The sequence below is a fragment of the Cystoisospora suis genome (genome assembly GCF_002600585.1).
Source record: "Cystoisospora suis strain Wien I chromosome Unknown contig_114, whole genome shotgun sequence".
NCBI lineage: Eukaryota > Apicomplexa > Conoidasida > Eucoccidiorida > Sarcocystidae > Cystoisospora > Cystoisospora suis.
In genome coordinates, this window is record NW_027152916.1 from 35,868 (window position 1) to 59,067 (window position 23,200).

Genomic DNA, 23,200 nt, shown 5'->3' on the forward strand with positions numbered 1-23,200 from the left:
GCCTCCCCGGTCGGTCGGTGCGCAGGGGGCTCTGGCTATTTGGCTTGTCTCTCTCGCACTATCTTCCGTTTTGGTGGTCAGGAACTACCTTTCTGACAGGGGGGGAGCCGCCTGTTGACCGGACCGGCGCCCAAGGGCGGGGGACCCGCCGGGGGTTTTGGGGAGCAGACGAGTATCCCTGTCGGCCGGGAGCGGGTCTGGTGCGACTAGGGCCGGTCACATCGTCCGAGGGGCGAAAGACAAAGAAACGCGCCTCCCCAAGTGGGCCGTCTTAGTGCCACCCGAGACCTAAAAGCCGGTATTCTGTGGCGGAAGCGAGCGCTTTCTGGGTGTGTGGGGCTTCAAGCGGCCCCAAGACACAGGTTTTCTAACCTCTCTTTCCGCTTGCGTGTTTGTGGGTTTCGGGCCTCTATGCCCTGAAAGGCCGCCAGAGCGCGGGCCCTTGCAGCAAGTCCTGGGTCCGCGGAAGCTGAAGTGACTGTCGGCAGCTGCAATGCAGCCGGCCCACGTCATACCCGCTGCAAAGCCTAGGAACCCACACTGGCAAACACAGGCTAGAGATGCAGAAAAACCAGCCTGTTGTTTCAGCTGATGCTTGTGAAAGCTGTGGATTGCTTGGGGCCTCTGAAGTGCTAGCACCGTTCCCACTCGAGGTCACCCTGTCAGCGGCGTTCCTCGAACGTATACGTTGTGCTGCAGTTGTGCCGTTCATGTCAACTGGAAATATCGCGCATCCCCCGAAAATGAGCACACCACCGGGAAATCCCCAACACGAGGTACCGACATAGTCAAAGTGATCTTACCGGCATAAATGGAGTTCTGGGGTTGGCGATTTTCATCGGCCCCATTCCCAGTCCTACTGACTACTCACTTGATATGGCCAAGTGAGTACTCAGTATCTGCTGTCACACTCCCGGCGGCCCTAGGCGACAGCTTCGTACATGCTTGCGCAAACTGCAACCTTGGTCCTGGGCGAATCATCCACAAGCCAGTCGCGCGCACACGCCTGCCGGCCCAGGCGCAAGGAATGATCGACCAGCCAGGTACCAATGAGAAAAGTGAAGTAAGTGTCAGCAGCGTCGCCCACAGTGGCTGGCCGGCAACTCGCCGTCCGGCGCAAATCCCCGCTCATAGTTTGCTGGACTGCGAGCTAACCCTTGGTAACAAAACCACGACATAGTTGTTATCTGGAAGGCCAGCCATCTTTTTCGCTGAACACAAGCCAAATATGTGCTGGAACTTCATGCGTCACTCGAAGCCCCAAGCCGACTGCAGGGGTGCGTACCGTCTTCCTGATCTGGACTCCCTTATGGTGCTCGGCTGCTCGGTAACTCGGCTCACGCCTGCGATACCTCTCTCAGACGTCGAGACGCAGGGACAAGAGGTATTCGCTGCATCTGGGAGTTTGGTGCAGATGTAATGCCAGTGGTTAGTTGCATCTTCACGTTGAGGAGCCAGCCTCGCCGTCCCTGCGATCTCGTTCGCCGCGCGCTTCTGATGGGTGTAGCGACGGTACGATGTCTTCGGCCGGCCGCCACCGCTGTCGCCAGCACGTGTAAGATGGGAAAAGATTATAGCTGGGGAGTCTGGTTTGCTGAATAGCCTAGTGTTACCGATGCCTAAAATGTTCCTACTCCTCTAAAATAATTTGTTACTAAGCTCGGGTTGCATCTGGTTTCTGTGGTAGACTGTGCTGATGGCCCCTCATTCTGGGCGTGGCATACCTGCCTGTCGTAGCGCTTGGCCGAACTCGAGAAGCGTGGTGTCTAAGCGGACAATCTCAGAGCCGCGCTGGGATGTGCCGGCGCTGGCCTTTCCGCTTCCCTTCTTTTTTTGCTGCAATTCTTTCTTTCTGTTTCCTACTACTAGGAAAATAGTATCTGTCCGGGGTGCTGCATCCCTGAGCGGTTCTCCACTGCGGCCACGCACGGTATGTTTTCTACCCTGGTGAAGAGGCGAAAGTCCGTCGAGCGCTCACAGTGTAGCGTGTCTTTAGCATAAACCCAACTCTATGGCGCAGAGGAGTTATGCAGAAGGCGACTAGGAGCTCTTCTGCTCATCGCGGACAGGGGAAACTGGCTGCGGTCGACTCCCAAGCCCCACGCGAGCGCCATAAACTGTCCGCTCTGGCGAAGCGATAACCGAACAGCCGCGCGTTTTTTCTTTTTTCTTGTCTTTGTGTATCGCTTTCCGCTTTTCTGAACTTCCGATAACACAATTTGCTTCCGCCTTTTCTTCCTTGCCTTGAATATTTGCCCCCTCACCGCGGTGGGTCCTTTGCCGCTTCCGACGACTCACCATCATGTTCGTGTGCTGTAGCCCGGCCCTACAGAAAGAAATACGACCTTCAGTTGGCCACTCTTTCACAACTGAAAGAGATACCGGTATGCCGACTGAAGCAGATTTGCAGGTGCGGGGCACGTGCTCAGCGGACTTCCCTGTGAAACAAGGTTCTCCGTGTAACCGTCCGTTCTCAGGTACTATAGAAACGTGTTCGCTTCCACATGACAGCACAAGCGAATATCATGGCATTTCTGACCGCAACAGTGCCGCTACTACGGCTGTGAATGGAACTTCAACCCCCAGGCCGGTGCCCTCAGCGCAGGACTCTCCCAGCACTGTTCCACGGCGGATCCCTGCGGTCCCCATGCATCACAAGGAACAGGTACCTCTTGACGTCAGTCCATGTGACAATAGAGAAGGGGCAAAAGGGAGTTCGTCCGCTCCTTTGCCATCCCTGGTATCAGCAGCCCCTCCTTGCTCGCCTGTCACGCGTCCTCTCCCGCCGTCCCCCCGAAGGTGTTTCCCGAGCGTTGAGTATTCAGCTAATTCTCCCTTTTCGGCTGCGGACACTCCGGAAACCGTCCCTGGTGAGATTTCCGAATACCCTCCGCCGTGCGCAGACGCGTCTACACAGCCGGCGCTCACTCAGAGTTCCATCAAGAGTTCGTTTCCGGGAACGTCGCCTGTCGGCCCCGCCCGCACATCGCAGAATTCTGCTTCTCCAGAGCCCGTACCTTGGCAGCAAAGCACACTTTTTACTGGGCCGGGCACTCCGTCTACCCCTGAGTTACATCCGAGTCAACAGTCTCCGGGCGGCAAGCTAGTCCGGCTTGCTCCTGGGCTGCCAGTCGTTCCGCCTTGTCCAATCATTCCTGACATACTTACTGCAAACCTCTCTGCTTCAACTGCCTCAGGCGGGTCCGTCGATTGCCCCGGGGCAAGGACTCTGCCGGATGCACCGGACTCCAAAGACGAGTGGAAGTGCAACGTCAATCCTTTGCAGTCTCAGGGATTTCCTGTTTTTGCTTCTGATAACTCCCCAGATCAGCTTGGTTCCCAGTCTGAATCAATTCGTACATCTGAAAACGTTGAAACGTCTCTCTTGCCGTATGCTGCTTCCGGCTCCGCATCAAGATCGGACTCACCAGAGGCGGCTGTGACGAGCCCGCAGGAGCTCCATACAAGCGCATTCGCTGATGCGCCAGACCTCACCCCTGAAGGCGCCTCATTGCCTTCTGTTACGGCGGCGGAAGACAAACCGTCCTCAGGCTCCGCGGAAATATCTGGCGGAACCGTGACGCCAGGGTTGTCGGCAGATGCGGAGACCCAGTGCCGAAGCAGCCCTGTAGTCGTACCCCGCGGGGTATGGTACAATCGATCAACGTGCTGCTGGCTCGCATGCGTATCCGGTGTGGGGAAGAGGCTTTACGGTACGGCACGAAGAAAAAGCTTTTTGCAGGCAGTTGGCACCCAGTCTACTACACTGTAGAAGAAGAATGGACTAGATCCCGCCAAGCACACCGGTTAGCTCCTTGGTGCCCTCGCAGCGGAAGCCTGCACAAGTCCAGAGAACGTCTTCATTCCTGTGTGCGATATGTCGCCACCTTTTCATTGTTATCACTGGGGTGTGCTACCTCTTCGCGGATTTTGGAGAGCCATCGGATTACAGTGTCTTCTTCACGCGTAGTACGTGTTGGACTTCTGCCCGTGTGGTGTGGTGCGTGTTTTAGTATTCAGCGCAAAACGTCTTGGCTTCGAGCGAGCGAGGCAGATGGCCATCGATTGCAAGAATGGCCAGCTGTCCGCAGAGACCTTGGCAGCAGTCCTGGATGAGAGCACAGGAGGGCGGACGGGGGCTCCAAGAATCAAGAGGCGCCAAGAAGCTTCAGGAGAAAGCGACACCTCCTCGGAGTCGACATGGGCACGTGCCACATCAGACGAGTGGCGAAGACCAAACAACACTGCCGCTCGAGAGGATTGGTGTCGGGTACAAGCCTCGAATGCAGAGCTAAGTAAATCACGTCGTGGGGGCATTCTGTCGAGCGACGGTCTTGCAGTGAGAGATGATGAAGACAGCTTGGGGGTTGAGACACCCAGCGCCTCCGGCAAGATGCCGTGTTCAGAGAACAGTCAAGAGTGCCGCGGTCTCCCCAGTACGGGTGAAGCTCGAAGCCTGAAAGAGGTACGTTGGCGACAGATGAGGACAGCAGCTGGCTGAGTCGGACCCAAGGTATTGTTAAACCTGGTGGCGCGTGCTGCACTTAAAGAGGAATCGCTGCTGCTCTCTACTTCCACGCAGACAGGTGTACGAAGTCTCTGCAAACGGCGTACGGGATGCTTCTCTTGTTTACTTTGGAAAGGGGGGCGAGGGACCGGGTTGTTCTTTTCTGAAAGGAATCCTACCGTTGTTGTCCCGTTTGTGGTTCAGGGAAGCACAGCCTCCTCGCTTATCTCCGATCGGACACCTCGCAAACGCCTCGTGTCACGTGAGTTGCCACACCGCCTTGTTTCCTTTGATGGTCAGCCCCCGTCCTTCCGCCACTTATCGAGGCCGGAGGAGCTGCGAAGCGATAGATGCAGTAGAGTAGTTGCTTTGGTGGTACTCCGCCCGTACAGCCCGTGTGAATCATCACGCGGAATCCAGTTGACTGCAATTTCTCCGTTGTCGAATCGCCCCTCTCTTCAGCCCTACAGCCGCTTCGTTGGCTGTACGCGCTTGGCGCCACATTGTTCTTACAACGTCGTCCCTGTGCCTTCAGGCCGGATCGCAGATACGCATATGCCACCGCGGAACACGCGACCGAAATTGTTGGGTCAAGCCCAAAGGCAGCAGGACGACTGGTCCCTAAGCGGGTGTGGTGCCGCCAACAAGAACACCGATCGGTCTGGGAGTGAGTCAGTTACCATATCTCAGACGAAGCAAGTTCGCGTGGACAGAAAAGTGTTGTTCATCACCTGCATTTTGGAATCGAGGTTCTGAAAATTTCAGGAAGTCTCGCGCGGAAGAACGCGTCTTCTTCTTACGCCGTGCTGCTGCGGCTCTCCGAAAGCCATCAGCATCAATTTTGGGCATGTGCTGACAGTGCATATGTGGCGACTTCTGTTGGGCATTGCTCCAATTTTGCAGTTACTGTTTGGTGGGTATCCTGGCCCCTACAGCTTCTCTGCACACGTCGGACTGTTGTCGCCCGCTGAATTTGAACGCGCTTTCGGGGGGTGCTTCCTCACCGGGCGCGTCGAAGCCTAGCTTTTTTCTAATTTTCTCCATACAAATTGACTGCATGTGGAACTTGATGGGATCTGCGTTCAGCCCCGCACGGAGTTTGGTTCAACTCTCATACGAAGTCATGGACGTGTGCCACTGTTGGGCCTCGCCGGCAGCTGCTGGTCTTCTCGTCGGCACGGTATGGATTTGAGAACGCCAGAGAGATGGCCATTGCGGCACGCGTTCAGTCGATGCAGGCCCTGCAAGAGCAGACTCAGGCTGAAGAAGCGGCACAATGCAGGAGTCCGCCAAATCGTTTGAACAGGGAAGATTCTGATGGAGGCTGGTCGAGGACGTGGGCTAGCCAAGGTTCAAGAAGTGTTTCGGAAGACCTCCTCGTTTGCGAAACATCCGACGCGGTACGCCGGTGAACACGTTCCTGGAGTCAGTCCACGATGGGGGTTACCCGTCATCACACGTAGAGGACTGTTAGCCAGTTGTTTAGTATGCTGACGGAAGTCCATCGGGGGACCGTCACGGGCAAGAGGACAGTTGAGCGCTGCCCGTTCATAGGCGTATTGATCTGTGGTTGTTGCGGCACTTGGCAGGGCACGCCGCGCCGTCCGCGACCACGACCTGGCAGGCATGGTGGATTATCGGCGTTCGTCGATTTGGGAAATCCCTTGTGGGCTGTTACGCCGTCGAATCCGGACAGGCTTGCAAGGGCGGAGTCAACCGACAGTGCCGAAGTCAAACAGATGACGGAAAAAGAGCAACAGCTTCTGACTGCAGGAAGACTTGCCACGAGCCTAGTGCTGTCAGACCTATTGGAGGTTTGCCTTCCTCAGCTGCAACTCACTTCAAGTCTCCTCGAGCGCGTTGAGTCGTGCCTGAAGGTTACTCTTTGGACTGTCAGCTCCGCGCAAGACCCCTCGCAGTTGCAGTCTCTTCTTAGTCTCTTCAGCTGTTGCTTCCGCACCCTGAAAACGCCTTCGAATATGCCAGTTCACACGCGTGTGCGGCTCCTGGAGGCGCTGACTGGCAGTCCCCTTGATATCAAGGTCGCGTCCGAGCACCAAGAAAGAGCGGGAGAGGAACATATTCACTGTGAAAGACAAAAACTGATGAAAATACAAGAGGAACTTGCATCTGATTGATAATGGTTAACGCGGTGACCCAGTGGGAGGGCGGCAGAAACTCTATCTCGTTTTCTGGTCCGATGGCCCCCGAGTTGTTTGCAAAGTTAGCGGACTCGGGAGAGGATACTTCACTACTACTACGAAACCCTGCCAAGACTCACACAGTGTTCACTGACTCGTGCCAAATGTCGAACTGTACACGCTGTGCTGAATCCAAAGCGGCACCGACCTTCATTAGCCTACAATCTGCGGGTGAGGGCCGGTCGCGTGGCTCGGTCAGAAATCGGTCTCGAGCAGCACCGGTCTTTTCGGTCGTTCCTGCACATGCCGTGTGGGAGCGAAGACGCAGAGGAGGTAAATGCGCCACAAAGAAGCCGATTGCTCTGTGTCCTCAAATCCGTAGGCACCGATCCGTGCCCTTTGTCTCTTGGTGGCCGCTGTCCAGTGAAGGGATAAACTACCGTGGCCGTTTCCATGTTTCTGTCTTACAAGGGCTGTCGGGGGAAGGGGTCACCACCTAAAGTCGCTCTACACTGTGCCCATCTGAAACAGCTGATGCGTAAGGCTGCGACACTACAAGATGAAGGCACCTCGCTCTCAACTCTCGCCTGTTCCGTAAGTATGAAAACTCACGGACAAGAATTCATAAGGGCTCAGGACACTGTCGCGAATGTGCGGCCCGACACCACTCGGCCCTTGGTCACAGAGCAAAAAATCAGTAGCATTCCGTCGGGGAGTGAGTTGACTCGGTGGGTATGCAACACCAGCAGCACAGCGTCGGCGCCTGTCAAAGCATGTGAACAGCTTCCCGGTAGGGGCGTGGCGACTAACATCGGAGACTTTGTGTCAAAACGTTGGGCGCGGTTCGAAGACAGTAAGCACTGCGCCTGGATCGATGCACAAAGGTATCAGTTGGTGGATCAACACCGCGCAGCACACAGAACAGGCATACGACTAGGGGCGTCGCTACCAGGTGAAGGTAGAACAACACGCACACTGACGCACGCGTGTGTCCACCTTCAAGATGCTCACATTTCCTGTTGTGCAATCGGTACCGCGCAGATCTTCTTGCACTCGTTGACGACAAATTTCCTGCGCCGCAAAACTGATCCCGAAAGACATAGTGCTGTGTTGTAGGATCTATACCTTGCGCGGTGTGGCTGGCCAGATGGTACTTTGGCAGTCTCGCAGCACATCTCGCAGACCTCCTCTGAAAGCGAAACGACGCTGATGCATGCGAGAGTGAAACAAACACCAGTTTCCTGTGTTACCATGGCACCGTATCGGATCTTTCTCTCCGTCGCAGACACGGTATATCGGTTTCGATGCGTCTGCAAGGGGTATGAGCCGTTACGATGAACAGCAACGAATAACAACATCGCCTACCAATGGCGCATCCTGTCTGCGCCGCTTCGAGGGCCTCTAAAGTAGCTACCGACTGATGGTCGTCCGCATGGCACTGCCGCTTGCAGGTATTCCTGGCTTTTGCGGAAACCGGAAGCTCCTCATCGCAGCAGACATCACAGAAGTTAGTGCGGCACTTCTCGTATGTCCCCTCGTTCTTGCTGCGAAGAGCCTCACAAAAGTCGCGCCTGCACTCGTGCTCTGTTATCTGAGTTGATAACGGAAGCAAAAGGTGGCCAGCCCACCTCGCTAGCGCATCCCTCCGTTTCAGGCACACTTCCATGCCGGCATCCGAATTTTCTTCCACCTCGCTGAAGGAAGGAGCACCCGGCCTCACTGGGCTTGGAAGCATAGCGCTTTCTTGAACTGGGTGCTAAAGACAGGCAACTCTGAGGTAATGGTTTCGACGGAGGAACCTGTGTGGGGCTCACCAAAGCAATATCGGCAAACGCGACGCCTCCACAATTCCAGGAGGCTAGCCCTACCGTACCACCCTCCCACTCTGCAACGGGGCACGTGGCGAAATGGCAGGCACGTAGAGACACACATGTGCTGACGTACTTTCCACTCCCAGGACGCTGAATATGGGAAGAGGCGATATGCCTCGTCCCGCATTGACGATGGCGTTACCGCCACTGAAAGTGATTGTAACTTGATTCCACTGGCCAACTTTGTAACCACCGAGGAAGGATTTGGCGCTGGTGCTGAAAGAGCCATCCACTCTCTTCCGCAGCCGGGCAAACGACGGTCCCATCTCAAAAAGCATGTAGTTGTGAGCGTCCTTGTATTTGAAGACAGCTCCCACGATACCGCCTACGAAGGCTCAGTTGCAGTCAGTAACCGGCCCTTCGAGTTCTGCCTCCTTACTGTCACACTGGGGGAGCACCTTGAAGGAGAAGGTCCCGCTTTCACAGGCGCGGTTGCCACCAAGGACAGCAACGGACGGTGTCTGCGGTATGCGGTCTTGAACCGAATCGAAGGTGCTGCTGCGACCGACACGCTTACGTGCTCCTCCAGTCCGTGGACGCTCGACTATGAGCGTAAGGAACGGTGAGGCGAAAGAGCAACACGACTAAAAGAAGGGAATCTCTTACTAACTGAGCAATAACCTTGGGCTCTCCAGCAATGTTTGTCCGATACTCCCAGCGCGAGGGGCCTCCAGCCGAATCAGAGTCTGAGACGACCCAGTTCTTGTGGAATCCTTCCATGAACTGACACAATGTGCAGAGTCTGGTGGGGGTCTGAGTGCGGAGGAGGCTGTGGGTCAGCTCACTGATTCTCTGTAGTTGCTGCAGGTTGCGGGCTTCGGCGGCAGACTGACTGTCTTCAGGACGCAAGGAAGCGCCTCCACGCGCACCATGTCAAAGAACGCTCCGTCGACTTCGCTCGTGAAGAAGCCAATGGATCCAGACATGAACGACCCGTCAACGAGATCGATGATGGGCTCGGGCTGGACGGCAAGCAGCTTTCCGGACTCTTCAATGACGCTGATCCGCAGACGGGCTTCCCTAGTCTCGATTCGAATTGTGTACCATTTCCCTTCCAAGTAACCACCATCATCGACGCGGGCCACCACAACAGGTGTACCGTCTACGATACGAAGCAGCCTCTTGAAGCCTCCGCTCTGTCGCATTGACCGCTGAGCGGCACGGAACACGAGACCAAGAACCGCTGCATCCTTACTTGTCTCATCTCGAACAGAAACATATTCGAGAAGTCCTTCATGCGGAATGCGACACCCACGGATCCGGTGCCAGAGACGTACACATCCGCAGAGAAGATGGAGTCGAAGAATCTCTTATGTCGTAGCCTCACGAATGTACCGACGGCAGCAGCACCGGGATGGGAGGGAGACACCACAGCTGCTTGGCTGAGAATGTTCCGGCCCCCGCGCCCTCCAGCGGGTGAACCACCGACTCTCCAGTTGCCGGCACCTGTCGGGGCAGCAAAAACCCTCAGGTTCTGCGAATGACTGCGTGGCAATCGAGGAGTTACCTATCGCAGTCCTCGAGTTGTACACCTCAAAGACGTCGTAAAACTCAGCGGGATTAAAGGCGGCTAATTCCCAACTGTCCGCCTGCGTCTGACTAGCGCGTGCCAGCAGAGCCTGAAACGCGTAGGTGCGAGTTGATTCACTTGCAGCGGGTCCTGTCAGTGTTGCCCTCACTTGCTGAAGCTGCTGATTTGTCCGGTCAAGCGTTGAGGTGACCCGACCAGCCGCTGACTTGAGGCTGTCGGTGAGGACGGTTGCTTTGCTCAGCAGCTGCGAGGCGCGAGCCTGAAGAGTCCCAGCTAGCTGCGAGCCTCTACACATCATAGGCGCGATTTGCCTTACTCTCAGCTCTGCTTCGAGAACACCGGCTGGCTTTAAAATTGATCTTGCATTCGATATGACCTGTCACGCGTGGCTTCAGGCGGAGCTAAAGTATTGTGAGAAGCATGACCTAGTACCTTGCTCGCCTCCTCCTCAATTGCATGCAGTACTGAAGGACTGGTGGAGCCGATGCGTGAGTTCACCATCACCTCCAGCTGATGAACAGCAGCCTCCGTTGCCGGGTTGGTGAACTGGTCACTTTCGAGGACTGCCCCATCTGGCTTCGGGTTTGACGCCGCCTGCAGTGACAGAGCGCCGCTTCAGTGATCCACCGCGATCCTTTTGTATTGTTCGCCACTACCTCTGAGTTGCTTAAGGACGCGGTATCGCGCACAACGTTAACCTCGAGGAAACTCGACGCAGCCGGGGGGGCTGTCTTTGGACACTTAACAGCGACACGCTCAAGGCGAAATGCGCGCGACTGTGGCGCTCCCATGTAGCTCTCGGACATTACGCCGTTGTTGTCACTTCCCTCAAATTCACTTGGTGCCTGTACCATGCGGACCGAGACGAGTCCGCTCCGATCAAGAAACCCTCCGTGGACAGCGGCAAGGCATATGGAACTGTCATCCGAATAGACACCTCCCTCTCCTCCGATAACTTGAGCCCCCTCAGCTGCAAGGCAAACGGACCTATTGCGCGCGCAAGCCTTGAATCACCTGGGGCTCTTACCGGTGAATAGGCAGTTCTGCGGGCACTTCACTGCCACCGATGTCCCGGGTGGCCCGTCAAAGGCCGCGTTTCCTCCCGGAGTCGTCGAGCACGACACGTCGATGTAGGCTGGGGGCGGATTGAGTGCATCCTTATTTGTGGAACCTGCGTTGAAATGCGAAGATACAAGGAGAACCCAAGGTAGAAAGAAAAGGAGAATCTTACATATTATCGCAGCCATCTCAACTTGCGAGGAGTCAAAGAAGACAAGGCCCTCGCTGCCTATTCCCACAGTATTCTGAACACCAGTCTCCGTTGGACTCGCTCCCAGAACGAGATTAGTGATCTGCGCTCCCGTGCAATGGCAGCCCTGTCACAGTATAGCTCGTAAGGTGGCGTACGTCTTTCTGGAGGTCAAGGGAGTAGAAGAAGCCAGATCCATTGTTAACACCAAGGGGAACAGGGTTTGTCAGGTCAAGCTCCATCTGCTTCAGCATCCGATGCAACGAGGCAATCTGGTTCACACTGTGCAGCTGAACCGGCTCGAGTCCGTACGCTGACGTGCGAAATTGTTACTCTCCAAAGGGTTCTATCTGCAGCAGAGCAAGGGCTGTACCTGCGCACGCCTTAACAGTGTCTAGAGGCTCGACAATGCCATCGTTCTCTGAAAGTTCGACGAGCTGCGTACCACCCGGACGGGATGAGACTCTATGGACGCGACTACCTGGCGGAACGAAGTACGTGCCCCCGTATTCGCTGTCGCAGTATGCTCGCAGAACTTTAGGGGAACATGCCGGTGTGACAAAGTAAAATCCAGAGACTGCTTGTGGCGTAGTATTTTTTAGAGTGTAGCAGTCTTCAACGGGGCTCTCCTCGGAGTGCCCCGGACTCAGACTGCTGACTCTGGAAGGAGCGAACAAGGCAGAGGCTGCCCTAAGGGAGTTGTCTGTCAGGGCAGCCTCGTGAGTAGCAGCATGAAATGTCGGTTCAGATGTAGTACGGTACCTAGGTTTGCCAGCTGGTCCGACAGAGAGCTGTACTTGGCCTCGAGGGTGACCAGCCTCTGCTTGGTGCTTTCTTTGTCCGCCTTGCATGTTGTTAAGGCTGGCATTATTCCCTCGAGTTCACTTTCCTGCTGGCTGATCTGTGCGCTGGCGCGGTTGACAGCTTCAATCGCGTTATGCAGCTCGTTGCCAGAGGTAAAGTCAACCTCTGCGACAAGTTCCAAGAAGTACTTGTCGCGAGCGTCGGCGGAGTTCTTTGCCGTGCCGCAGGGCTGGACGATAGACCGGAGCCTGTTACTATAGATCGCAAACTGCCGGATGCCATAAAGCATCTCCTCGTCGACTTTCCTGAAGGAAGGACTTTACCACAAGAAAGCCGATGATCACATGTTGACTGACCCGTGTACAGGGTGAGGCTTCTCCAAAATCAAGCGAACGTATCGCCCGACAGAGCTCTTCAAGTCGTTGAGGGTAGTAAACAGATTGTTCGCGGCTGTATGTGCGACGGGCGTAAAAGTCCTTCCGTCATCGCTGATACTTATTGAGTAGCTCATCGCAGGGTACTCCCAGTCGATGGCGGCCGTGTTTAGCTTGTACTTTTCACCAAGGTCGATGTCCAGAAAGACAGCATCCGGAACTGCCTCCAGAGGAAAGCCCTGCGAAGCCCAATACGTTTCAGAGTGGCCATCAACAGCTACAGCTGGCCCATGACTGCTGTCACCAGGCCGCGGGTGGCTGGCTTTTGCTTGCTTATTTTTTGCCACATCGCTCATCCCAGCCTTCGAGCCTTGCTGCGAAAGACAGAAGCTGCCTCCCTTCAGAAGCTTCAACTGATTATTCGGCTGCAGCTCCCTGGGGCGCGGCTATGGAGGAAAAAGCCGCGATAATGGCCTGCAGCTTGGACCTTACCAGACGCTACGGCCGTCGTTGTACTTATAAGCCTGCTCGCAATTCTCGGCAATCACAGCTCCGCCATCCAGGTCGATGTTGTCCTTGAGAACCATGCACTTGTTCTTAATCGGGTTGTACAGTTGCCCTGATACGGGTATCTTCGATCCAGTTTCACGGCTGCTGTAATGCGACTCTATTTCGTACCGAGCTCGTTGTACTTCCAGAGTGCCCGCCCGTCCATAGCTGTTAACGAAGACAGGCATCCGTCTAGTACCACGTCGTCGTGTTCGTCAATTTGCAGGCACATATCCTACGACGCCAAGGCCCGTGGTGACCAGGATCACCTAAGGAGCTGTCAGGCGTTCAACTGACCTGGTGCGGACTGGTGATTCCGCTTTGAAGCCGAAATATTGGGTTCCCAGCTCCAACGAGCTGAACCAAGTTGATTCCGAAGTACTCGTAGCGGGCGTTTTGCATCAAGATTCGGATCGCCTTCGCTCGCACTGGGTGCGGAAATTTGATAAGCTCTTCGAAAGCAGCTGAAGAGGCACAGTGTCGGCGGTCACCTGTCCGGTGAACACTCTACAGGTTTTACTTACCGCTGGGAGCATTCACATCCTGGAACGGCACGATTTCCTGGAATGGCTCCTTGCCGTCGAAGCTCGCCGCAATTGACACTGAGGCAGCCCTAGTTAGCTTGATCCGTCTGGCGATGTTCTAAGAAACCTTAGCTCACCTTTTCCCGGTGCGTACGCCCAGTTGATTTCGATGGCCTCAACTGTGCGCCTACTATTTAGGGTGCCTGTCCAGCTGACCACCTCGGTCTTGTGGTTCCCCTCTGAGCTCCAATAGCCAGAACCCTTGGTCAGTGCCTTGTCTGGGGAGTACTCCCGCATGCCATTGCTTCCGACACTGAGGAAATCCGTTATGCTTTGCTTTAGTTCCCTTGTGTGGACGCCTCACCTCGGGAACACAGAGGAAGCAACCGCCGCGTCGATTTTGATGTACGTCTTCTCGATCGTATCTGAACTCTCTTCCTGCTCATTCCCTCGGCAGCTCAAGACTGAGCACGCGAGGCACAGAACCCCTAATGCAAGCGATCGTGAAAGGAGTGACCTCATTTTGACCGTCGCTTTGAGATCAGTACCACTCTCCTTCAGCTAGTCAGACGCCAGAAGGAGGCAAAAGTAAACTTTACGAACCACGCCAGCTTGGGCCAGCGGTCACCAGTTCCGTCGCACTGCCACATATCCTGAGGTGTAACTACAGCCACTGCTGTGCACTGCTGACTGCAGGCCTAGTGAACGCGATGCTGCGGTACTCTTGCTCTATATAAGGCCAAGCCGTTCAAGAAGTGTCGACGCTGACCTCAGACCGCGACAGTTTAGCCGGTTCAAAGAGCATCTGACTGACCCCAGTAGTAAACTGTGTTGGGTGTCCCGCAGCCCCATCTCAGCGCTTCAAACCTAATCCCCGTTCGAGCGGAGAAACATCTTGCGTTCTGAGAATGAGCTATCGTCAAAACTCTCCTCCGTTGGTGTGATCCGCACATCAGTGGGGGCCGAGGGTGGTGAGCCGGGCACCTCTCGACAGAGAATTCAGCGACCCGGCTAACGTAATCGCGAAGAGTGTTGCAGCCTCAAACAGGTGGTTTCTTCCCGCGCCCAGTCGCGCTCGCATTCCGAGTGGAGACGGGCGCAGGCGCGATGGTGTCTTATAGCCATGCCGCACGCCCTGCCTCTGCGGAGTCTGACTTGGTATTCAGCCGACTCGCCCGACGGGAATAGATCGGCTGCGGACCGCCAGGGCAGGATATGAACAAGGTGCCTCAAGCACGTGAGCGATGTGTCTTGGTGCTCTATCCCATCAATGCTCGAAGCACTACGCAGACGGGAGGAAAGCAACACAAACTGGGGAGCAGCTGCCGTAACTCAGTGGAAGCAGCTCCATTCGGGAACCGGTCCCTTCCGTCCATGGCGTCCAGCCGCATTCTGCAAGGCCAGCACTGCCGGCCTGAGGAGTCTTGGTTGACGCTCCAGACTGGCAAATGGCCGCGATCTGGAGCAGCTGGGTCTGACATGGGGTTTAAGACAAGAGTCTGCATCGGAAGGCATGGGCGCGATTAGCGCGGACAACCTCGGCCCGAATACCGAAATACCAACACTGTTCAGCATGGCTGGCGATAGTAGGCGCCCGGTGCACCGAAGTGGCAGAACCACTCAGGTCACTACAGATCGCGGCAGGGGCAAAGTTTGCGTCAGAACAGGAATCAACATTTTTAACAAACCCAGCGCCTGTTGCTGTATACCAAAGTGACATTCAACATTGATTAGCACATGATGTCGTAGAGCAAATCTACCTGAGAACAGTTTCGTGAGCCTCCGCACAGACAGTGCTCGCCCCTGGTGTTGAAGTGGGTATCAGCGCGTGCAAACTTGCCTGCTGGGAGGCCAGAGCAGCTAGCGGGCATTCCCTTTGATGGAAGACAAAAGGCCACGGAAAGCTTCAATAGTCACCAGAACAGAACTAAAGTTAGAAAAGGCCGAGAGCAAACAGGGATACTATGTAGGAGGAGGCCACCGAAAACCTCGGCCAGCTCGACAATAACACAGAGCGTTTCTAGCCGTGTTGTCAACGGCTTGTGATGTTCCTCAGTCCCTTCTGAAGAGCCGTTGTGTACTGGTTGATTGCCTGGAAAGAAAACAAAAAAAAAAGAACCAGCAAAGCGCACTAACGGAGAAGATTTTTAAATGCTTATCAAGCACGGTACTGAGAACCGCTCACCCGGAGAGCTCTCCGGAGTACTGGCTTGAGATAGCGAGTGACTTTTCTTTGTCACCGCGGAAAAAGGGTGTCTTGCAGATTCTGTCGATCCAGGGACACTCAAGAGGGCTTCCGTTCGGGCGCCGCAGTACCTCACTCGTGCTCCCGTACGTGTGATCCCATACAGAGAGGAGACACTTCTATGTGCAGCCATGCTTCCGGCAAGGCTCGTTTTTGGGCAAAACCAACTGACTGACACCCTTACATGGATGATTTCGTCGTCAGACTGCTCACGCGCCTGGGTGGCGAGAGCGAGACCGCTTTTCAGTGCCTGCAACTCCTCCACAATGAAGGTCCGGAACTGCTCGTGACTCTCATCACCTCTGAACATAATCAACCGAGAGGATGAGCAGCTTGATAAGCAGGCGCACAACCTTATGATACACGGATACAAGTGCCGCTTCTTATACGGATGTGGCTAAGGCAGTGTAAGCTCACCGCACGAGTTGTTCAACTTCTCTCTTTAAGTGGTTTAGTTGTTCTTGTCGGAGTGCAATTTCCGCCTCCAACTTCGCGTCCAGCCCATATTGTAACTCGTTCAAACGTTTTACTAAAAGCTGCTCACGATCGACACGTCCTTTCTTCTCCAGTTCAAACTGTTCCTTCAGCGTCATCAACTCACTAACCAGTGCAACTGTCTCTTGCTGCAGAAGTAAGCACATGGGAGACTGCGTCAGCGGGTCCACCAAAGAAGAGGTGACCGGTCAGCGCTGTCTTCAAACGCAGTACGGAAGTGAAGACCCGAGGCAGGGATAGTGAAGAGTGCGCCATGTAGACTGCACATCACTTGGTCCGATCGGGACATGCAGCTGCGCAATAGCCACGCTGCACCTGGAGGGAAAGAAGAGCCTCCCCTGGGACTTGGCGAAGCCTACAGCTGCTTCCAAGCCTTTCTTTCCGACTCTTCGCACACCAGCTTACCGCGAGTTTGCTGGGGAGCTCCCCCTTCATCTGAGCGATGCTCCGCTCAAGGCCCTCACATCGAGTAATCAGCAAGTCCATGGAAATCTGAAAACAAGCCATACCGGACTATCTCAGAAGAAACTTTGACATGGTCGGCTTCTCCAGTCCGAGCTGCCATCCACTTGTACAGTTGCCCGTCAATGTCAAACGTCCTGCAATGAATCCGGCCCGTTGCGTCCCAATGCGAACACCAGTCCACGAGCCGAGGCGATTGACAAACAGCCTTACTGTTAATTTTTCGATCTGCTTTGCGATGCGCGTCTGCAACCGCTCCAGCATCTCGTTTGCCATCTGTTCAGCGACTCGTTGTAAAGTTCGGTTGGCCTCCACCCTCCTCTTGATTTCACTGTTCATTGCCTTTTCCAAACGCACAATGCTCTCTTTCACTTCCTATATGAAAAACAGACGACAGAATGGCCAGAAAGGTTTACTTTAGGCTTCCCGTTGGACGAAGCGGCCGTCATCTCGAGATCGAAGGCACCCGACAGCAAACCGAAAGCGCCTTTCGATCTGTGGTGACGTCACGAATCGTGTCAACTCGCTCAGGCAACTGCACGCGGTCACCAACCTGGAATCGCTGTTCCTCCATCATGCGCCGACGTCTCGTGTCATCTGCGATTGACGTCTTAAAGCCGATGAAGCGTTCGCCCACGCTGCTGAGCTGCATGCGCAGCCGCTCTGACTTGAGGGCTTCACCGCCGCTGAACGCGCCTGCAGCTCCCGCCATGATGCATGGGCCTCCTGACAAGGAACCATCGCCGAAACGAGGAGCGGAACAATTCCCGTACCACCACGACCAAGGTGACCAGCAAGTCGTCTAAAAGGCACGTGAAATGCTGAGAAGAGAGCCCGGATGACGGAGTCTCTCCTCCACAGAAGTAGTATGTATCTGCTCTTTGCTTTCGCTGTATCGCGGCCTGAGCATGCCCCCACACCTGCAAGTGGAAAGACTTGCAAGAAGGCCCGGAACGGAAATAGCCCGCGTCCGAGCTGTGGGCAGCACCGGCTGAACCTCGCCGAGCGTGAAAGGGTGAACCCTGCGGTCTGCTCCCGATCAGACTACGTGTGGTGCTTCATAGAATATTGAACCAACCAGTAATCACGCTTGGAGTTGTGCAGAGAACCTGTCTAGCAGGGAAGCATGCACGGGTGTAACTTGCATTCCTCTGGGCAAACAGCTGTCCAACAAAGAGGTGCCGATCACCAGACACTCCCACGCCTGAGTACATGTATCGGAACCCTCGCGGCGTCCTAAAAGTGCGAGTTGGCGAGCACTGGTTCAACCACTTTCACGGTCTTTGCCGTACTGCCTCTGCTGAGCCCCCACACCTCGGATGATAATGAGTAGCAGCTGCGTGACAGCGTCAGACGTCTTCCGTCTCAGCTCGAGGGACGCGCAAGCTCACTTCCGACTAAAGTGGCAACCTGAAGACCATCCCTCAGCTCACAACCCAGTGAAGACAGTGGAGAGGAAAACGGGTTGGGAAAAACTCCCTAGGGCGGTCAGCCAAGCAAGAATGTGCAGTATGACAAAGCATTGCTGTCCTGATCTGGACTGACCTCCTGCGCACTCGTGGCCGCAGCCCGCGTAAGACTGTAGGGCAGCCGTCTGGTTGGCTGAACACGGAAGTCCTGCAGGGGGAGGATTCAGCGCACCCGGCTGCGGTGGTCTGCATGTGGTGGCCTGCCAAACAGAGCCTGCAGACGGCCAATACAGTGCGGGGGAAAGCAAGCACGGGTTCTGATGCAACCTAGAGCTGGGGTGTCCCCGGCTGTAGGGAGCTCCCGTTCCACATTCTTTTCAGGTGACAGGCAGACGCCCCTCTGCGGCCTCGCAGACGAGAAGACCAGGAAAGAAGGACAGTGCGTGAATTTTTTGGTACCCGGACTGTTACAGATAGACGGAAGTCACAGCGGAGATGGAAGCCCAATGGATTCTCTACAGCACGCGCACTACTGTTTCCCTAATGGGAAATCCCGACAACCACTGCAAGCCGCGTGCTGCTCCATCAGTGAAAAAAAAACAGCCCAAACATGAAGAGAGGCGAGTCGGGAACGGTCCGGTGATCGTCTGCCCTTGCGAAATCTTCATGCAAGTGATGAGAAGACACGGGGATGCCCGGGGGGGTCAAGGTAACACAAACACCACCACGGGAGATAGGACTAAGCAATGCAATTGTACGTGGGTAAGCGTGGGTCACAGGACTCAGAAAGACAAATAATGTTTTGCCTTGTTTGTCACATAAAAAGCTCATCGCTGGTCGATGGGGCTCGTTGACCAGCGGCCGAGGCCGAGGCCGCTACCCCGCCCTGCTGCAAGGCAACATCCCAGGCCCGAACCATCCCGCGGTGTGTCTGCAACAGTGTAGTCAGCGTCGCACGGAGCTAGGCTACTCCATCCGCATCGGAGTTCAACACTCCATCCGTGCTGTCTACTTTCCGCGGAGTACACAGAGCGAGCGGCCTCGTGACAGTTCCCAACGAAGGGCATTTAGAACGGCGCGTGAACAGAAGACGGTCCGGCATGCGCTAGCTGTCCAATCATTTTCTTTCTCCGGCGGTCAAGGCCGTGCCCGCGCTCTCGAACCGAGCCCGGGGTTGCTTCGCCTCTAGCTGTGTTACAGGTAAGAGCGACGCGCCGACGTCGTTTCCTGGAGCGCGAAAAAAAGTACTGAATACCACTCCGGCTGTACCTGCTCTACATAGGCCCACGGAGACCGTGTCTTCTCAGACGACGAATTGGCAAAGAGTAGGCCGAGACGGATAGCTCCCATCCAGTCACATTTTCTATCCCATAGAAAACCCTCGCCCGACAGATCTTTAAGGCATTGCACCTCTGCGCCATAACGTAGGAGTATTACCCTAATTCTCAAGGCAGGACACCAGCAAAGGCCGGGCGTGCCGGCTGTCACCGACTATGAATAGACAGTTCATGTCTCAGACACGGACAAGACGCTCACCTCAGCACACGCGGCTGCTTTCAGAGGCAAAATATTTCAGCTGCGACTCAGAAGCCTACGCTCGTACAAGCAGCGTTGCGTAATGGTGGCAGCTACTTCAACAGTTTCTTTTCAGTGGCCCTGACCCGCATACAGCTTCTCCGACACATTGTTAAGCCTACCTTCCAGCGTATTTGCGACACGGGGGCAGGCCTGAGATGCCTCCCTTTCTCGCGAGCAGCAGGTGCTCAAGCATGTCATCTCGTCCTTTTATCAGCGGCGTAAATCCCTCGTCTTTGCGAGCGTTAACCTCTCCTTCGGGCCACCGCCAAGCAGCGGACGGGTGCGAGTCTCCGTGCGGGCCAAAGTGCTCTGGGGAGGGCCACAAGAGTCCGATCTGCTCAAACTCTCAGAAAGGACATCGTCCCTCTGCCTTTTCTTGGCAGCGTCAAGATCTGGGTCCAGGCTCCACGCGGTACAGGTAAAGGGGTGGCCACCTTTTTTTTCCTTGTCCGCACGCCTTCCGAGTCGCCCCTCTTGGACTACACTGAGCGTCGCTCGTCCCTCTAGTTGGCGTAACCACGTGATACCAACATGTCAAGTCACCATGGGAAAAATCCTGGAGAGGACTCCGACCGAAGAACGCGACATTCCGTGATTAAAATCTTGAACAGGACTCGCCCTCTGCAGAGCAGTCGGTGTGCGGCCGTCGACATTAGTCAAGCGCGCACCAGTCTTAGTCTTAGGTGCCGAGGACGAGGCTTTGCTCAGTGCCTCAAACATGATTCTGCCACGCTGTGTTCCTTCTACAGCAACAAAAGCGATCCTGTCGCTCCAGTACGGAAACACTGAATTTAATAGTGCAGATGCGCGGTCACACCGCCCTGCCAGATGCAGGGCTGGATTGTTGTCTTCCCACTGTTTCATTGGAAATTACACCGGCCGCTCACCGGAATCTCGGTCTCTTTTCCGAGAAAGACTTAAGCTGACCACCGAAGTACCCCGGTCCTCGCCGGCTACATGCTTCGAGCCTTCGCCCGCATTCTCCCCGACAGACGTCAGTGCTTCCCTCCGGCACAGCAGTAGCCCTTGAAGCGGCACCGCCCTCTAGAGGAGATCTGACCCTTATGGCAACAGGTTACATGATGGGAGGCTTGCTGCGATGTTGCTACCTGCTGCAGCTCGTCATTTCACCGGTCATGTCAGTTGGACACTCTGCCCGCAGGCAAATGTGTCGGTATTCAGTGGCTCAGGCGCCAGCGGTGACGCTGAGAGCGATGCAGCTGTCGTCAAGGCCCACGGCATGGCTTGACGCAGAGTACAGCCAGCTCCAGGCCCGCTTAACCCGATGGCTGACATCCCGGTGAGCGACCACTCTGCTCTCCGTTGCGGGGGGGGCCAGCGTTTGGAGAGATCGGTGTTGACCCCGTCACCGGTGCCCTATGAGTCGTCGGCTGTTGTTGGCTGTTTTAACGAAGAGGGAAGGCTCCCGTGAGTGTGCACATCTGCGTACGGGCACTCTGAAATCTCCTGTCGATCTTTTTCCTTCACTAATCTTTTTCTCCCTTTCAGCAAGCATTGTTACTTCCCGATCAAAGATTCAGGTGCAGGGTAACGCTTAATGGTGCCCCTGCGGAACCCCACCGACGCGGAAAGCTTACCGCGAAGGGCCTTGTAAGACTGATGGGTGTTGCTTGTGACAATAAGAAAAAGGCTCAGCTTGTTTATGTGAGTTCATGCGTATGGAGCCGCCTTCGCAGCCACGGTGTTGACGGTCTTCATTTCTTCAAAACCTGCCGCAGTCCGGGTTTTTGTCCCGCTACAGGGGCCCAAGGCTCAACAGTGCTAGCGAAGATGTTAGCAAAGAGCGCTACTGTCCCGCATAGCATGGACCCTCAACGAGTGAAACAGAGGATACCGGCCGCCGCTCTCTTTGTTTGTGCAAGTGAAGGGGCACACCTGTTCTTCGCAGGTGCCCTGAGAGTGTTTCTGCTTGCTGCGGCAAACGTGTCCAGCGGGGGAGCGGAGGGCCGCCAACGCCTAGGATACCAGAGCTCCGCAGAAGGCCCGTTGTATTCGTGAGATGGTCGCTTTCTTGTTTTTGTTACTTCTTCAAGATGAGCATTTGAGCGGCCTGTTCCGAACGTGTGTGCTCCGGCGCCCGAAGACAATCTTGGCAGCGCTACGGTGCCTCATTCGAACCTTCTTCCCTTCCTCATTAGTCCTGTTCCGCCACTGGAGCAGACCTCTTCCGATATAGGTATTCCTCTGCAGCAGCCGACCCTAGTCCGTCGTCGTGATGCGGCCCACGGGCGCGGAGGCTCGCGGGAGGGGTGGCCTGCTTCTTTCATGTGCCGCGATCGTAGCTCTGGTTTCACTAGCTGGCGTGTCGGCTGTTGCTAGTAAAAGGAAATATCGGTTGAGGGACAATGCCAGGGTTGCATCGGAAGTGACACCCGCGAGGAAAACTAGCGATGTATTCTCTTCCCCAGATGCGCTGAAAAGCATTAAACTTCATCGAGCCGACGCACCATATGGAGAAGCAGCGGTCGATTCGTGGTCTTTTTTTCCATCCCTGGGGATACGTCAGAAGCCGCGCTCAGTTGCAGGTGCGAACGTGCTCTCCGCAAGCGACTTGTCTGATACGGCGACCACAATTCAAACCGATCTCGACGCTCCTCCTCACTTATTATTCTTGAGTCCCAAGACACCCGCCCCGGCAGATCGATCCGCGGCTCGCGCATCTGCACACGCCGATTCGCGAGGTGGTATACAATGGAACGACGAAACCTTCCCGCTCTCCTTAATTTCATCGCAGCGAACCGCCGCCACTGCAGTTTTGCAAGAACTCGCTCATGAAAAACTGTCGCCCGGCTCCGTGCCACCTGCGCCTCCGACTGCGGCAGGGTCTCTGTCGATGTCAGTTTCAGCGCCTAGTCCAGCGGGCGGCCTGCCGCCCACTTCTGATTCTGGCCGTAACGGGACATCAGATGGACCTCCCAGCAGCGCGGCCCAAGCAGCGGCCGTCCCCGCAGCGAATACAGCGGCGCCTGCTTCTCCTGTGACAGGGACGACTGTTCCACAGCCTGGTGTGTCAGCTGGCCTTTCAACCGCAGTAGCTGCCGGCGACCAGGCGGCGGCCCCAGCTAATAGCACGGGCGCAGCCAGTGCTCCTCTCGTTACCACTGCAGCTGGCCCATCCGCCACCGCTGCTGGCAATTCACCAACTGCTTCCGCCATCCCAGCTGGTCCTTCACCTCCCACTGCGGCCGCTGGCACTCCCGTTGCTGGTGTTGCTACACCTGCTGTCGCTGGGGGGGCTGGTACTACTACTCCGGTTGCGGGTGCTGCTCCTGGCGTTGGCGGCGCCGCGGGTACTACTACGCCAGTTGCGGGTGCTGCTCCTGGCGTAGCCGTTGCCGCCGGTACTAGTACTCCAGTTGCCGGTGCTGCTCCAGGCAGTACTGGTGCCGCTGGTATTACCGTTCCTGCCGCTGGTGCTGTCCCTGGCGTTGCTGGTGCTG

At 55.7% G+C, this 23,200-nt stretch overlaps 4 protein-coding genes across 4 annotated transcripts in view; 2 read left to right on the forward strand and 2 right to left on the reverse strand.

The window, feature by feature from the left end:
* Positions 1-1,564: 1,564 nt before the first annotated feature.
* CSUI_000272 (ap2 domain transcription factor ap2viia-3) lies at positions 1,565-6,645 on the forward strand (the record flags this gene model as incomplete). The annotated part of the gene is made up of 6 exons (XM_068060506.1): positions 1,565-3,713; positions 4,014-4,465; positions 4,712-4,769; positions 5,043-5,174; positions 5,594-5,907; positions 6,097-6,645. The coding sequence occupies exons 1-6, from the start codon at positions 2,303-2,305 to the stop codon at positions 6,643-6,645; spliced, it is 2,916 nt and encodes a 971-aa protein (XP_067927512.1). The 5' UTR covers positions 1,565-2,302.
* Positions 6,646-7,655: 1,010 nt separating this feature from the next.
* CSUI_000273 (f5 8 type c domain-containing protein) lies at positions 7,656-14,072 on the reverse strand (the record flags this gene model as incomplete). The annotated part of the gene is given in 21 exon segments (XM_068060507.1): positions 7,656-7,854; positions 7,899-8,342; positions 8,369-8,844; positions 8,873-9,014; positions 9,037-9,670; positions 9,715-9,965; positions 10,027-10,426; positions 10,483-10,644; positions 10,707-11,020; positions 11,078-11,426; positions 11,458-11,612; positions 11,673-12,002; positions 12,062-12,408; positions 12,460-12,912; positions 12,970-13,096; positions 13,156-13,261; positions 13,324-13,517; positions 13,551-13,628; positions 13,688-13,896; positions 13,915-14,007; positions 14,068-14,072. The coding sequence occupies 17 exon segments, from the start codon at positions 14,070-14,072 to the stop codon at positions 9,296-9,298; spliced, it is 3,948 nt and encodes a 1,315-aa protein (XP_067927513.1). The 3' UTR covers positions 7,656-7,854; positions 7,899-8,342; positions 8,369-8,844; positions 8,873-9,014; positions 9,037-9,295.
* Positions 14,073-15,021: 949 nt separating this feature from the next.
* On the reverse strand, positions 15,022-19,209 carry CSUI_000274 (sf-assemblin beta giardin protein). Its single transcript, XM_068060508.1, has 7 exons — positions 18,298-19,209; positions 17,306-17,478; positions 16,966-17,127; positions 16,696-16,782; positions 16,213-16,418; positions 15,980-16,097; positions 15,022-15,642 (listed from the first exon to the last, which is right to left on the reverse strand). Exons 2-7 carry the CDS (start codon positions 17,462-17,464, stop codon positions 15,583-15,585), a joined length of 792 nt encoding a protein of 263 aa, XP_067927514.1. The 5' UTR covers positions 17,465-17,478; positions 18,298-19,209; the 3' UTR covers positions 15,022-15,582.
* Positions 19,210-21,078: 1,869 nt separating this feature from the next.
* The window catches only part of CSUI_000275 (uncharacterized protein), a 5,039-nt gene continuing 2,917 nt past the window's right edge, over positions 21,079-23,200 (forward strand). Inside the window, exon 1 of the mRNA XM_068060509.1 lies at positions 21,079-23,200. This exon is cut by the window's right edge and continues 376 nt beyond it. Coding sequence (XP_067927515.1) covers positions 21,976-23,200 — 1,225 coding nt within the window. The 5' untranslated portion in view covers positions 21,079-21,975.

Coding starts and splice junctions, on each gene's coding strand:
- CSUI_000274 (XM_068060508.1), bottom strand. CDS start 17,464: ATGGCGGGAGCTGCAGGCGCGTTCAGCGGCGGTGAAGCCCTCAAGTCA. Junction 16,783..16,965: donor AGCAGATCGAAAAATTAACA/GTAAGGCTGTTT, acceptor GCTTGTTTTCAG/ATTTCCATGGACTTGCTGAT. Junction 16,098..16,212: donor GAAGTTGAACAACTCGTGCG/GTGAGCTTACAC, acceptor GATTATGTTCAG/AGGTGATGAGAGTCACGAGC.